The sequence below is a fragment of the Rhinolophus sinicus genome, chromosome X, assembly GCF_036562045.2.
Source record: "Rhinolophus sinicus isolate RSC01 chromosome X, ASM3656204v1, whole genome shotgun sequence".
In the NCBI taxonomy this organism is placed as follows: Eukaryota; Metazoa; Chordata; class Mammalia; order Chiroptera; family Rhinolophidae; genus Rhinolophus; species Rhinolophus sinicus.
In genome coordinates, this window is record NC_133768.1 from 113,558,552 (window position 1) to 113,574,473 (window position 15,922).

The 15,922-nt window shown below is 43.4% G+C and overlaps 1 protein-coding gene across 5 annotated transcripts in view; it reads left to right on the top strand.

Annotated features, from left to right (window-relative positions):
• The first annotated feature begins 8,916 nt into the window (after positions 1 to 8,916).
• The window catches only part of AR (androgen receptor), a 196,219-nt gene continuing 189,213 nt past the window's right edge, over positions 8,917 to 15,922 (top strand). For 2 of the 5 annotated variants that reach the window (XM_074324332.1, XM_019716788.2), the window contains exon 1: positions 8,917 to 11,900. In XM_074324332.1, coding sequence (XP_074180433.1) covers positions 10,354 to 11,900 — 1,547 coding nt within the window. In that variant the 5' untranslated portion in view covers positions 8,917 to 10,353. The remainder of the gene's footprint in view (positions 11,901 to 15,922) is intronic. The other 3 variants (XM_074324333.1, XM_074324334.1, XM_019716790.2) reach the window with 3 other exon arrangements.

Sequence of the window (15,922 nt, forward strand, 5' to 3'; positions counted from 1 at the left end):
TTGTCATCTTCAAACGTGTTTTTCAGGAATGAGTGCTGCCAAGGGCATTTCCAGAGTCTAATGGGATAGGGTCTTTTTGATGGGGAAGGGTGAGATGTGGGTGGGGAGGAAGAGGGTTCTTGCTGAAATGATTTCCAACTGTTGACCTCTGCTTCATATATTTTGAAATCTTTTAAATGTGGAGTTTAAACTTTGAATCCCAAATGTTATCCCTGGCAGCTGAACTTAGGGTCAAATATCCTTAGGCATTTTGAAAAGTAAATAGCACTATACAGAGATATCAACAATTAACTGTTGCCTAATGCCTGAGATGCAAAATGACATTCTGTTTTGGGTCAAACAGACCAGGCTTCAACATCTAGCTGTGCCTCAACATTATCATCTTTAAAATGGAAATAATACCAGTAATGCTTCCCTTGGGGAGTTGTTGAAGCATTACAAACAATACACATTTTGGCACATGATGGACAAATTTTTATGATAAACCTTATTACACATTTCCTTTGCATTCTTTTTCTTTTTTGATTTCAACAAATTGTCAAGAAGGAAATTTTTATTACCTTCAGTTTACAAGAAAGTAACAGGAGGCCAAAATGGGAGATTAGCCAGAGGTCACATAGCTCATATAGGAGTGGGAAGTATTTTTTTTTTAATTTTCATAAAATGTAATGGTAAAGCCTGTTCCAAAATGCCTTGCTATGCCATAGATTCAATACTACCCCTGCTCATCTAATGTTTGGTCTCCATGCTATGGATGGACAGGGCACCTCGCCAGAGCATCAGAGAGGCAGCTGAGGCATAGTGATACGAGGTCAGTAGTTCCATGATATAACACCTAGGTTCATAGTAGTGGCCCTGTCTCCTATTAACTGTCTGACTTTGGACAAATTGCTTAATATTTCTGAGTTTCAATTTTCTCCTTTACAAAATAGGGATAACCTGTACTCGCCTGGTTTCTTATAGAAAAGTAAATGATTATCAAAGTCCTATAATGCAAGTGTATCATGGTAGATTCCTAGTGAGTTATCACTGTTAGCAGTCAAATAGCAGACGTGAGGACAGAACTCTCTCTTTCTCATACCACTTTTGTAATCTGCTTGCATTTATCATTTTATACCTATATTTTGGTTACATGGAACATTTAGAGCTTTTAGTCACAGTGCCTACTACAGTTCCACACATTTGTTGAACAAATAAAAAATGAATGACTGGCAATACACAAGGTGGGGGATTCTTCCGGGTGGAGGAGAAAGATTTTATATGATATATATAAAGATTATATATATGTGTGTGTATATATACATATACATATACATATATATGATAGAATGATAGATAGATGGATAAATAGATGATAGATGGATAGATGATAGATACATAGTAGATAGATAGATAGATAGATAGATAGATAGATAGATAGATAGATGATAGATAGATAGATAGACAGACAGACACCAGGTAGTGACAAGTGTTTTAAAAGAGATAAGAACTAAGAGTTATATAATAATGATTACTAAATCCAGAAACTCTTCCCAGAGACCTCAATATTTCAGCTGTTTTGAAAGATAAGTTGAATTTGCTTATGAGGGAAGGGAGGGAATAACATTTCAATAAAACCAAACAGCATGACCCAAAGGTAGGCAAGCCTAAGAGTGCAGGACATGTTCAGAGGGAGCCCAGGAAGTCTGATGGGGCTAAAGAGGTGTGTGGTTGGCAGGAGAACAAGATAGGAGAAGGGACTGCAGAGAGAGACTAGGGCCTAACAGTTATAGACAGTAACGGGTAGGCAATAGAACACTGACTTGAACCTGAAGACCAGAGGTTGTAGATTGGCAGCCCATGAACTACTTTCATAGATAGATAGATAGAGATAGAGATTTTTTTAAAATTTTTATTTAATTTTATTTTGTTTTTACCTAAAAAGCGTTGGCCTGCATGATGTTTTTAAACCAATTGAGTTCATTTTCAACTTTTTTAAAAACTGAGGGTTGCTAGATGGGCAGGGGGGTGGGGATAAGGGGAAGGTGAGAGGTTTTGGGAACGTACAGAGGGATAGTGGATGGGGGGAGGGGGGTTCACACAGTGTGAGGGATATAAATGATAAATGTCTAAAAAAAAAAAAAAAAAAAAAAAGAAAATTAAAGGAAGAACTCAGCCATAAAGAAGAATGAAATCTTACCATTTGTGACAACATGAATGGACCTAGAGGGTATTATACAAAGTGAAAAAAGTCAGACTGAGAAAGACAAATACCATATGATCTCACTTGTATGTGGAATCTAAACAACAAAATAAACAAATAAACAACAACAAAAAAAAAAAAAAAAAAAAAAACTCAGGAGATTTCACATTCAAGTCCAGAATACCATTCTTAAAAAATAGCAGAACATCTGGAATACTGAGGGTGTATTTCTGCCTGGCAACAGAAGCTGTTGGAGTTGAGTGGTGGCTGCCCCTTTAGAGGGAGCATCCGCTCTCTAGTTGGCCACAGCCTCCCCTTTCATACTCTTTTGTTTCTCTAATGCCAGATTCTGTTCCCTCACTTTTGTTACTTAGAAGGTGTTGGGGTTTGAAACCTCTGGTACAGGCAAAGGCAACTGAAAGTTACAGAGCACAGGAGCAATACTGTCAGAGTTATCTCTTTAGAAAGAACCCTATGATTTTGATTCTGTCGAAGATAGCCTGGAAGAGGGTGTTCAGGGGAGAAGTTAGGGCTAGAGCTGTGGGAATGGGTAAGATGGAGACTCCAACATTGAGTGGCAGGAAGAAAATATGAAATATAATAATATCCTTTATAATCCTCTAAGTGAAGGAAATAGCAAACATTCACAAATCGTAAGAGGAGAGAATTCTGAGGATTTATTCATAAGCTTCAGCCTTCATTTCCAGCCCAACTCAAATGTAGTTATTTAAATGATTCTTCATTCTCCTTTCTAGACTGTGGATGAGTTACTTATAAGTAGAGTCCATAGTGTTCTATTCATCGGTGAATCCCCAGTGCCTAGCATAGAGTCTGGCAAGCAGTATGTGCTTAATAACTACGCATTCAATGCATGAATTGGAGGGATTCTCTACTTTAACTGTAGGTAGAGAAAACGTTTACTACATTCTTTTTTTTTTAAATTACAGTTTATTGGGGTGACAATTGTTAGTAAAATTACATAGATTTCAGGTGTACAGTTCTGTATTACATCATCTATAAATCCCATTATGTGTTCACCACCCAGAGTCAGTTCTCCTTCCATCACCATATATTTAATTCCTTTTTCCCTCATCTACCACCACCCCCCTCCACCCTCTGGTAACCACTAAACTGTTGTCTGTGTCTATGAGTTTTTGTATCTTCATTTGTTTGTCTTGTACCTTTGTTGTTTTCAGTGTTGTATCCCACATATTAGTTGAATCATATGGTTCTTGACTTTTTCTCACTTATTTCGCTTAACATAATAATCTCAAGATCCATCCATGTTGTTGCAAATGATACTATTTCATCTTTTCTTACTGCCGAATACTATTGCATTGTGGATATATACCACAACTTCTTTATCCATTCATCTATCGAAGGACATTTTGGTTGTTTCCATGTCTTGGCTACTGTAAACAAAGCTGCAATGAACATTGGAGCACACGTGTCTTTATGGATAAATGTTTTCAGATTTTTGGGTAGATACCCAGGAGAGGGATTGCTGGGTCATATGGCAATTCTATTCGTAATTTTTTGAGGAACCTGCACACTGCCTTCCATAACGGCTGCACCAGTCTGCATTCCCACCAACAGTGTATGAGTGTTCCTTTTTCTCCACAGCCTCTCCAACATTTGTTATTATTTGTCTTGTTGATGATAGCCATTCTAACTGGGGTGAGGTGATATCTGATTGTGGTTTTTATTTGCATTTCTTTGATGATCAGTGATGTTGAACATTTTTTCATATGTCTATTGGTCATTTGTATGTCCTCTTTGGAGAAATGTCTCCTCCGGTCCTCTACCCATGTTTTAATTGAATTGTTTGTTTGTTTGTTTGTTTGTTGAATTGTATGAGTTTCTTATCTATTTTGGATATTAGCCCTGTATCTTGAGATTATTATGCTAAGAAAAATAAGTCAGACAGAAAAGTAGAGAACCATGTGACTTCACTCATATGTGGAATATAAAACTGAAAGCAACAAAGGAAGAAGATAAACAAATATAGAAACAAAAACCCTTAGACACAGGCAATAGTTTAGTGGTTACCAGAGGTAAGGGGGCAGGGGGTGATAGATGAGGGTAAAAGGGGGTCAAATATATGGTGATTGAAGGAGAACTAACTCTGGGTGATGAACACACAATGCAATATATAAATGACATATTATAAAACTGTAGACTTGAAACATATGTAATTTTACTCACCATTGTCACCCCAACAAATTTAATTTTAAAAACCCCAAAATAAAAAAGTAAATAAAAAAGAAATTTTATAAAATGAAAACTAATCCATAGTGACAGAGTATAGATCATTGACTGCCAGAAGGGAAGTGTAGGGAAAGGTGGAGAGAGGGAGTAAAAAGGGGCACAAAAGAAACTTTTGGGGTGAGAGAAATTTTCACTATCTTGACTGGGTGATGGTTTAATGAGTATGTACATATGTTAAAAATTATCATTTTGTACAACTTTAAATATATGTAGTTTATTGCATCTCAATAATATCTCAATAAGGCTTTTCTTTTCTTTTTTTTAAATTTTTTTAAATTTATTGGGGTGACAATTGTTAGTAAAATTACATAGATTTCAGGTGTACAATTCTGTATTACATCATCTATAAATCCCATTGTGTGTGGAATAGAAAGCCAAGAAATAGACCCACATCAATATATTCAACTGATCATTGACAAATAAGCAAAGGCAATACAATGGAGCAAAGATAGTCTTTTCAACAGATGGTGCTGGAACAACAGGACAGCCATATGCCAAAAAAAAAAAAAGTTACTCTGGACACAGACTTTACACCAATCACAAAAATTAATTCAAAGTGAATCACAGACCTAAATGTAAAATGCAAAAACTATGAAACTCCTAGAAATTAGAAGACAACACAGGAGAAAACCTAGATGACCTTGGGTGTGGTGATGACTTTTTAGATGCAACAGCAAAGGCATGATCCATGAAAGAAAGAATTAATAAAATGGACTATATTAAAATTAAAAACTTCTGCTCTGCAAAAGACAATGCCAAGAGAATGAGAAGACAAGCTACAAACTGGGAGAAAATATTTGCAAGACACGTCAATAAAGGACTGTTATCCAAAATATTCAAAGAACTCTTAAAACTCAACAATAAGAAAACAACCTGATTAAAAAATGGGCCAAAGATTCTAACAGACACGTCGCCAAAGAAAATATTCAGATGACAAATATGTATTTGAAAAGATGTTCCACATCATACGCGTATGTCATCAGGGTAATGCAAATTAAGAAAAATGAGATACCACTACCAGAATGGCCAAAATCTAGAACTCTGACACCACCAAATGCTGGCGAGGATGTGGAGCAACAGGAACTCTTATTCAGTGCTGGTGGGAAAGTAAAACAGTGCAGCCACTTTGGAAGACAGCTTGGTAATGTCTTACAAAAACAAACATGCTCTTGCTATACAATACAGCAATTGTGGTTCTTGGTATTTACCCAAAGGAGTTGAAAACTTATGTCCCCACAAAAACCTTAACGCGGATGTATTTATAGCAGCTTTATTCATAACTGCCAAAACTTGGAAGCAACCAAGATGTCCTCCAGTGGATGAATGGATAAATAAACTGTGGTCCATCTAGACAATGGAATATTATTCAATGCTATAAAGAAATGAGCTATCAAGTCATGAAAAGACATGGAGGAAACTTAAATGCATATTAGTAAGTGAAAGAAGCCAACCTGAAAGGCTACATATTGTATGATTCCAACTATATGACATTCTGGAAAAGATAAAACTATGGAGACAGTAAAAAGAATAGTGGTTGCCAGTGAGTGGAGTTGGGGATTAAAATGCAGAGTGTTGAGGATTTTTAGAGCAGTGAAAATACTCATACTCTGTATGATAACATAATAATGGATACGTGTCATATACATTTGTCCAAACCCATAGAATATACATTTCCAAAAGGAACCCTAATACAAATTATGGACTGAAGGTGTTATGATGTACTGATGCAGGTTCCCCAATTGTTGCAAATACACTGCTCTGTTGAGGGATGTTGATAATGGGGAAGCCCATCATGTGTGGGGCCAGAGAGTATATGGGAAACCTTTGTGCCTTACCCCCGTTTTGTTGTGAACCTTAAACTGCTCTAAAAATTTCAGTCTTAATTTTTCAAAATCCCTCTGGCTGCTCAATGCAGAGCTGACTCTAGATATCAAGAGTGGAAGAGGAAGACCATTTATAGCGGTCCAGATGAGAAAGGCTAGTACCTCGAATGAGGTTGGCAGTAGCAGAGATGAAGAGACATGGGCAGTTGTGTGAGATATATAGGAAATAAAACCCACAGGATGTGGAGAACGTTCACCATTTTCCAAAGCTCAGCTCATCCTGGATTTACAGAGCAAGGAGCTAGGGAAAAATCCATTAGTAAAGCTCCTTGAAATTGCAGAGGAAGCTCATGGCAAAAGCTTACCCTCAACGCAAATGTCCTGAGAGGACATTACTAGCTATTACTCGCTAAAAAATAAATGTAAAGAAGAAAGAAAAGAATGAGGAGGTGAAGAAAGATGGTACAGGCACATAATTTATGTAATATTCTTCAGTAGTGTCTCTTAATCTTAAAAGCAATGCTGGAAAATAAGATTTGAGATGGGAGATCAGAGTTCAAAATTCAAAATAAAGTATGTGCTCCTATTACGTTCACAGTAGTTAGCCTTTCCTGACAATGATATGTTAATAGCACCACCTTTAAAAATAAAACATAACAAAGTGACCCTTCAGATTTGAAGAATGTTTTCATGTTTACAAAGTTGTTCCATATATATGATCTTTTTTAATTATCACGTCAGCCTTTTGAGACTAGATATTACTGGCCACAATTTCTGATGTGAAAACAATTTTGGCGCTGTGGAAGCAACATGAAATTTGGAATAATTCAGACCTGGGTTTGAATGTCTGTTGGGCTGCCATTTATTCAATAGGCAATTATTCAGAGAATTATTTCTCATCTTAATTATTTTCAGGCTTCTTTGCTTATTACTACCCTCGTCACACCTGGCCATTGGTCATTTCACTACAATTAACATCGTCCCCCCACCCCATGTACCCACCCTTTGCTGGGTGTAAATAAGAAAACTTAAGTCAGTCACAGCATGCTAAGTTGTCAGTGTTAGAAAGACCAGGTGATCCAACCTCTACCTCCTCCTGTCCCCATCTCACAAAACAGGAAGCTGAAGCTGAGGGAAATGAAGATTCCTTGGCAATCTGCACACAAACAGTTCTCCTGCCGGAGACCTATGTTATTTACACTCTACTTTCCTCCCAGCCCAGGTGACTCAATTCCTTCTGAGCAACCCTAGTTTGGTGGAACTAGAGGTCCTGACGACCATTCAAATAGGGTGTTCGAAGTATCTGTGCATTTCAATCACATATTGTAATGTTCCCATTACAATAAGGGAGTTTAGAATTAGCCTTGTTACAATTTGACATTTCTCTGAACAGGCTGCTTCTTTAATCATACTGGTGATTGGTGAGATTCCTCACCAACAAAGCGGTTACATTTGGGATACATCCAAGTAAGGCTGAGGCCACTGAAATCCCAGGGGATGATTTTTCACCTTCCCACGTGAAAAGTTCCTCAGGAATTTGGGTTCAGTAAAGTTCATTTCTAGCCCTTTCCTAAGTGCCCTGGACATTGATGAATCTAGCTAGAGTAGCAATGAGATGGAAGACTAGTTTAGGTTCTAGTAATGTGTGACATAAAACAAAGTATGTCACTGCTTCGGTTCCTTTATCTGGAAAATAGAGCTGATCATGCCCACTTGAGGATTAGGGAAGCTCCTTTGGTCAGAGCAAGTAAATGCCCGTGATGTTTGCCTGTGAACAAGGTAAGGCTTTGCAGAAGCCTGTAAAAAGTAGAAGAGGCCCAGACGAAAATCTGCACAAGCCTTTTGGGACAGAGAGACGCCGCCCAGATCCAAAGGTCTAAAGAATTTCAAAGCTAGGGAGGCACAGGGCCCCGTTGACAAAAAGGGAAAGATTCTTGCCTATATAGCTACCCTTCCATTTCTTCTATTTAATTCCCACCTGCTTCTCCATTTTTACACAGAGACTGTGGGACCCCTCCACAGAACGGCAATTGCAGTAACCCATGTCACCCTCCATTCCTGGCTGTCTACCAAGAGGAAGAAAAGCGGTTCTGTGTAAGTTCCAGTCCTTGAATAGTGCAGTTTGCAAGCTTAAAATATGCAAAAGCAACATAGAAAAGGAAGTGCCTGTATGTAAGCAAACGTCCGCAAAACGCTGGGCAAAATCGAGGTCCCTGTGTACGTGACACGTGTTTCTGGTGTTTGGGTGTTTACCTGCTTGTCTGGGTGATTTTGCCTTTGCACATCTGGATAGGTGAGAAGCGTGTGGTTAGAGGCAATTCCAGACAGGGAAAAGGGAAGAAACGAGGGTAGAGATGACCTCTGGTTCCCAGGCAGAGGGTTCCTAGAGTAGCTGGTACCATGCCAGGAGGCCCAATGTACCCCTAATGGAGAAATCTGAAAGGTTTCAACAAGTATCTCTTGGCTTGGCCATAGCTCGTCCTCAGTTTGGTAGGAGACCCTCCCATCTGCAGCTTTCCGCCCTGAACAAAGTCCCTAGCCGAAGGAGCTAAGGAGCTAACGATCCTATCGCCTCTTCCCACTCCTCCCACCACACGCACGTACAGTGGCTGTTTGGAGATTGGACTTCGGAACCAAATCTGGTAAGTGTTGGCCTCTGGGAGCTCCGGTAGCCCTGTCCTCAAAATAAAGCTCCAGGTTAAAGCTTCAGTCCTGCCGCCTAAAACCTGATCCGGGAACGCAGGAGGTATTCGGGGAGCTGGGGTCTTCCTGGGCTAGAGCGGTCGTCTCCTGCGCTCACCCACGCTGCGCCAGCACTTGTTTCTCCAAAGCCACTCAGCTTTTGCGCGCGCGGAGGGGAGGAGAGAAGAGGAACCCAGAGGGGAGGGAGAAAGGGGGTGGGAGGGCGAGGAGGCCGGCCAGGCGGGGGCGGGACCCGACTCGCAAACTGTTGCATTCGCTCTCCACCTCCCAGCGCCCCTCGGAGATCCTGGGGAGCCAACGTGCTGGGAGAGCCAGAGGGTCCCGAGCAAGCCTGGAGGCAGAGGAGGCGACGGAGGGAAAGAGACCAAGCTAGCCGCTCCAGTGCGGGGCAGGAGCCGAAGGGACGCACCGCGTCAACCCCAGCCGGGCTCGGGCGACAGCCAACGCCTCTTGCCGCGCAGCGGCTTCGAAGGCGCCGCCCCGGAGCTCCCCTTTCCTCTTCGGTGAAGTTTTTAAAAGCTGCTAGAGACTCGGAGGAAGCGAGGAAAGTGCAGGGTAGGACTGACGGTTGCCTTTGTCTTCCTCCCCGCCCCCCCACCGGTCTCCTCTCCTGCTGCTGCCTGCGCCAGCTCCTCTTTGCTGCCCCTCTACACCCCCCTCCCCGCCCCCGTCGGCCCAGCCGGCCCGGCCGAGTTTGCAGAGAGGTAACTCCCTTTGGCTGCGAGCGGGCGAGCTAGCTGCGCGTTTCAGAGACGGATCTGGGTAGCCAAACGCCCGCGGAGTCCCTTCAGCACCTCAGTCAGAATCTGGCTGCACGCGAGCTGGGCCCCCGGGTTCCCCTAACTCCCTCTCCACCTTCCCCTGCATGCACACTCCGCCACTTTGTGGGACCAAAGATCAAAGGATGAAAAGGCAGTCAGGTCTTCTGTAGCCAAAAAAACAACAGCAACAACAACAAACAAAACCCCGAAACGAACCAAAACAAACAAAAAGAAAACATTCAAACGAAATCAAAACCAAAAAAGAAAGGAAGAAAAACAGCCCGGTTCCTACTGCACCTGCTTCAGTGAACACTGAATCTGTAAGGTGGAGAGCCCCCTCCCCCCTTTTTTTCTTCAAGATTTGAGCATCTTTAGAATCTACCGTCCAAGTATTCAGGAACAGACTGTGAGCCCAGCGTGTTTTCGTCTGCAGGAGACTTGGGGGCTGTCAGAGCGCTCTTGTATGGTTATTCCGGCAAGTTTCTTTCTCAGGAGCGCCCCGCAGGTGGGCAGCTCGCTGCAGTGACTACCGCATCGAAGCCTGTTGAACTCTTCTCAGCGACAGAAAGGGAAGTGGGATAAAGGAATTCGGTGGAAGATTCAACCAAGCTCAAGAATGGAGGTGCAGTTAGGGTTGGGGAGGCTGTACCCCCGGCCGCCGTCCAAGACCTATCGAGGAGCTTTCCAGAACCTGTTCCAGAGCGTCCGCGAAGTGATCCAGACCCCCGGTCCCCGGCTCCCTGAGGCCGCTGCGAGCGCAGCACCTCCCGGCGCTCGTTTGCTGCAGCAGCAGGAGACCAGTCCGGGGCAGCAGCCGCAGCAGCAGCAGCAGCAGGGTGAGGATGGCTCTCCCCAAAGCCAGAGCAGGTGCCCCACAGGCTTCCTGGCCCTGGAGGACGAACAGCAGCCTCCACCTCACTCAGCCCCCGAGGGCCACACGGAGAGCGGCTGCCTCTCAGAGCCCGGAGCTGCGTCGGCCGCCGGCAAGGGGCTGCAGCAGCCGCCGCCAGCACCTCCGGACGAAGATGACTCAGCTGCCCCATCCACGTTGTCCCTGCTGGGCCCCACTTTCCCGGTATTAAGTGGCTGTTCTGCCGACCTGAAAGACATCCTGAGTGAGGCCGGCGCCATGCAACTCCTCGAGCAGCAGCAGCCACAGCCGCAGCCGCCGCCGCCGCCGCAGCAGGCGGTATCCGAAGGCAGCTGCAGCGGGAGAGCGAGGGAGGCCGCTGTGGCTCCCACGTCCTCCAAGGACAGTTACCTAGCGGGCAGTTCAAGCATCTCGGACAGCGCCAAGGAGTTGTGTAAGGCAGTATCGGTGTCCATGGGCTTGGGTGTGGAGGCCTTGGAGCACCTGAGTCCAGGGGAGCCGCTTCGGGGGGACTGCATGTACGCTCCGCTCCTGGGAGGGCCACCCACTGTGCGTCCCACTCCTTGCGCCCAGCTGGCCGAATGCAAAGGTTCTCTGCTGGATGATGGCCCAAGTAAGGGCGCCGAAGACACTTCTCAGTATTCCCCTTTCAAGGCAGGTTACACCAAAGGGCTGGACGGCGACAGCCTGGGCTGCTCTGGCAGCGGCGAAGCAGAGGTCTCTGGGACACTTGAGCTGCCATCCACCCTGTCTGTCTACAAGTCTGGAGCACTGGAAGAGGCAGCGGCTTATCAGAGTCGCGACTACTACAACTTTCCGCTCGCCCTGGCGGGGCCGCTGCCCCCTCCGCCGCCTCCCCATCCTCACGCCCGCATCAAGCTGGAGAACCCGCTGGACTACGGCAGTGCCTGGGCAGCCGCGGCGGCGCAATGCCGCTACGGGGATCTGGGGAGCCTGCACGGCGGGGGTGCCGCGGGACCCAGCTCCAGCTCGCCCGCAGCCGCCGCCGCCTCCTCTTCCTGGCACACTCTCTTCACAGCCGAGGAAGGGCAGGTGTATGGGCCCTGTGCTGGTAGCCTTGGGGGCAGCGCGGGTGAGGCGGGGGCCGTAGCCCCCTACGGCTACCCTCGGCCACCTCAAGGGCTGGCGGGGCAGGACGGTGACTTCCCCCCACCTGATGTGTGGTATCCTGGCGGTGTGGTGAGCAGAGTGCCCTATCCAAGCCCCAGTTGTGTCAAAAGCGAGATGGGCCCCTGGATGGAGACTTACTCCGGACCTTACGGTGACATTCGGTAAGTTTCTCCTTTTAGAAATATCTTTCAGCCGAGTCAGTCATGCATTCTAGGTGACATCTTCTCTTCCCCGCGTGAACAGTCTGCCCCTGGGAAAGCTCCAAAGGGACCCCTAGAAAAGGCCTCCCCAAATCGGGAGCCTAACAAGTACTCCAGGCCTGCGAAGACTTGACCTTACAGTTCCAAACCTCCCCTGGGCGCCAAAATCACTACGGCTGAGAGCCCTGGGTGCTGGTGCGTGCCCTCGCAGATTGCTTGAGAACTTTCCACTCCCAGCCTCCGAAAATCTTCGCCGCCTCCTGCTATTCCATGTCCCAAGGGCTCCAAACTGAAGTCCAGTTGCAAGGGCCACGTTGGGAAACAAAGTCTTTAAGCCCTCTACTACTTTTTCTCCTCCTCTTCCCCAAATCTGTAAACCTGGGCAAGAAGGATGGGCAGTTTCTCCGCTTAGGGTGTATTAGAGTTTGCCCTCCCGCCTGTGGTGGGTCTTGGCAGGTTAGAGGCAAGAAGACTGGCCCAAGCCTTTCTCAGCCCGCTTCCTTCAAAGCAATAAAATGGAGTGCGGGATCAAGAAGGTGGTCTCTGGGTTCTAAGGAGAAGGGGTGAAGTTCTTTTCCTGGCAACATTTGCTTACTTGTCTAGGGTTGGAGGTCAGCACAGAGAATCCAACCAGGCAGGATTAGAGCAGGCAAACGTATTGGAAAACCAAAGGACAACTTCCTTAGTAAACACTGGGCAGGATTTGCCCTCACAGGTTGACTGTGTTGGAAGTAGCTGCTTGGGTCAGTTTTTTTTCTTGTAAAGTGTTTATTATTTCTGTGGATTGTAACAGCACAGTCCCCCACTTCAAGTTTGCATCGGTCTATAAAGAGGAGAATGTTCTTTTAATGAAGAATTTAACCAGATTTGAGCCTGGCTTATAAAAGTGTTAGAAAATAAATTGTAAAGGATTGCCTACTATTCCAGTGTGCTCAGAAATCTTCTTTGGGGAGGGAAGAGTACGGCTCTTCAACATGTTCTTTCATTTAAAAACACAAGCTGTTACTTCTAACAAACTGAGTAAGACCTGTTAGGGACCTATGAGCCATAATCTTGCCCAAAAGTTTTAATTAGAAAATGAGAAAAGTGGTGGTCAATTTCGTCTTGCTTATTAAAAATTCTTCTTTAATGCAGTTGTTGAGCTCCTTGGAGACCATGTTGATGATTTGTTTCCCCAGCAAACGAAGATATTAGTTTATCTCAGTGAGGGAGGGAATGTTGACTGGCAAACTAACTCCTCAGGTCTGCTGGGTACTGATATACCCATGGAATTGCGTATCATTCTGTGTTTCTGTAGTTATTTTCTTTTATCTGTGACTTTTCTGAAATGTCTTTGTTAGCCTTAGCATCTTTGATGACTTAAATTCAACAATTTGCCTCTTTTCACTGATGCTTCTGTTCTTGGAAGATTGATAGCATACTATTAGAAAACAAAGAGGATAGGATTTCATAAAATATTTTCTAGGTTATTGAAGAAAGAGCTTCTTACCAGACTTTACATCCTATTAGTTTTTTAAGGTTTGGCTTACAGTATTTTCAAAGGGTTCATTTATAGGGTCAAAGACTTTTCCAGATAATTTGGAGTGTTTTGGTTGGTTTGTTTTTGTTATTTTTGCCAGGTGGTTCTACTATGAGATAAAAGGTATTTTTCATTTTATAAGAACTTGGTTAATTGGTTTTGTTTGTTTGTTTGGCAGGGCTGTCACTAGTCAGCAGAACCCTCTTCTACTGTAAGGGGCTTGTTGACCTACTATTATGCTAAACCCAGTCACTGGAAGCTTCCTTCTTCTGCATGCCCCCTCCAACTAATTCAGTTAAAAGGGATGAAATGAATGATTCCACATATTAGTTACAGGTTGTCTATCTTCGAAGACATAACCTGAAATTTTCAGGAAGTGGCTATAGAGAGCAAAAAAGTTTTTACTATCAGGTGTGGGATAAGCTAGGTGATTTTATCCAAGGCCTTAATGGAAAAACGTCTCTATTATAAAGACCTGCTTAAATTAGTGACCTGAACTAGGGAGAATTTTGCAGTACCTGAAGAAAGTACAAGATTGCTTCCTCTTTCTTGGTTTGTGATTGCTGCCTTGGTCATGGGAGTTTAGTTAAAGGGAAAACTGGTGTTCCTGACTTGTGGTTTGACAAAGAATTTTCATTTCTAGGATATAGAAAATACATGAATACTTGAGTTAAGTTTTTGAAAATTTCATCAGAATGCAACCAATCCCAATCTAAAAATATTTTCTTACTTTCTCTTTCTTTCCCTCACTTTGTAGGGGCACAATTTGGTGAAAGACAAGGGATTTTTTAAAAGCCAAACGCAGCTTTCGCCTTCTCTGTATTGCATGTGTTATGTGCCAACTTTAAGTTAAAGATCTCAAAATTCTAGATGCCTCCAAGAAGCTTTGGGTTCTTCCCTTTTCCAGTTGTGTATGTGTTTATACACATGAGTTAATTGTAGGGGTGAGAATTTTTAAACTTCAGTAATTTCTGGAATAAATCTGTGTTCTTACGCATTTACGTTTCTGCTGGGAGATGAGCGGCTGAAGGTGGTCTTTTATGTTTTTTTCTGTTTTGTTTTTGCTTTTACTTAATTTACCATGTGGTTTGAACAGGAGGAATCATAAAAAGTGATGGGGCTTGTGTGTAACCCTGCTGATATTTTATGGAGCTGTCTTCTTTCAGAGATCAAACAAGACTACAACTTTGTTAATTGACCACTGTCCCAATTGACAGAAGTAGGGCACTTTGTATACCAGCAAACAACACAATAATATGACAAATATTTATTCTTGGGAGTTAAGGCCCATGGATCCTGTGCTGGAATTACAGTTGGGGTTTAGATAAGTTATCTAGATGCAAAAAGAATGTTTTAATTTTTCTTTTGGTATTTTGTTGGGGTCTTCATAATAACTAGTATTTGATTAGTGCTTTGAAATTGGCAAATCCTGCCCTTCTCTATGAGTTATTTCAAAATAAGACATTTGATTAATTCATCTTTCCATCTCCTTTCCCTCCTCAGTTATCCAGCAGTTTTGCATGATAGTCTTTCAGAGAGCAGTTTGTTCTGTAAAGCAGAATTTTGCATTGGGATCAAGATACACTGACACTCTGTCCACAGGCCTTCGGGATCAGTATGTTGGAAAAAAACATCCTTTCCCCATGGTCAGCCAATAGCTGGTGAATTCGGTCTGGGTACCAACAGTGAGAACCTGAGGACCACATAGCCACACTGGCTGGTACCCCATTTTGAAATACAGGCAAGATGTAGCGATGGAGGGCTCCTCCTCTTGTTCCACAGAATATCTCTCTAAGCTTGGCCAAAGGTTAACATCAGTGAGAGAGATTTTCAATGAAGCTTGCCGCCTTCCAATTATAGGGTCACTTTGGGGTGCTTTCTTGCCAGTGCTAATTTTACCTCATCAGACTTCCATTCTTTGAGCTGTAAACTTTAACATGATATATTGAATTTGCTGGCACATTTAATTTTATTTTTAAGTGTTTTTCCTCTCAGTAGTAATTTTCTCATCTGGTATACATATTTGCATTTAAAACAAATAACTCTTTGGCATCCTTACTTTTACTTGTCCTGTGGCTGCTGTTGGTGAAATTATGTGAGTTGGAGTTAGGGGCATGGACAATTTCTTCTTCTTCTTCTTCTTCTTCTTCTTCTTCTTCTTCTTCTTCTTCCTCTTCCTCTTCCTCTTCCTCTTCCTCTTCCTCTTCCTCTTCCTCTCCTTCTCCTTCTCCTTCTCCTTCTTCTTCTTCTTGTCGTTATTACTATTATTGTCATGGTGATATCGACACCACCAGTTTCATACAGAACTCTGCTCTAGCAGGGAGCAGAATGCGGGCTGTGTGTGGCAAGCAAGGGACTTATTTTATAAGCAAACCTGAAATCATGATTCTGAAAAATCAAAAGCAAACAAAAATCAAGTTTTATGAGGTTGGTCAGAGAGGAAGAAGGAAACCTCTCTCCATCC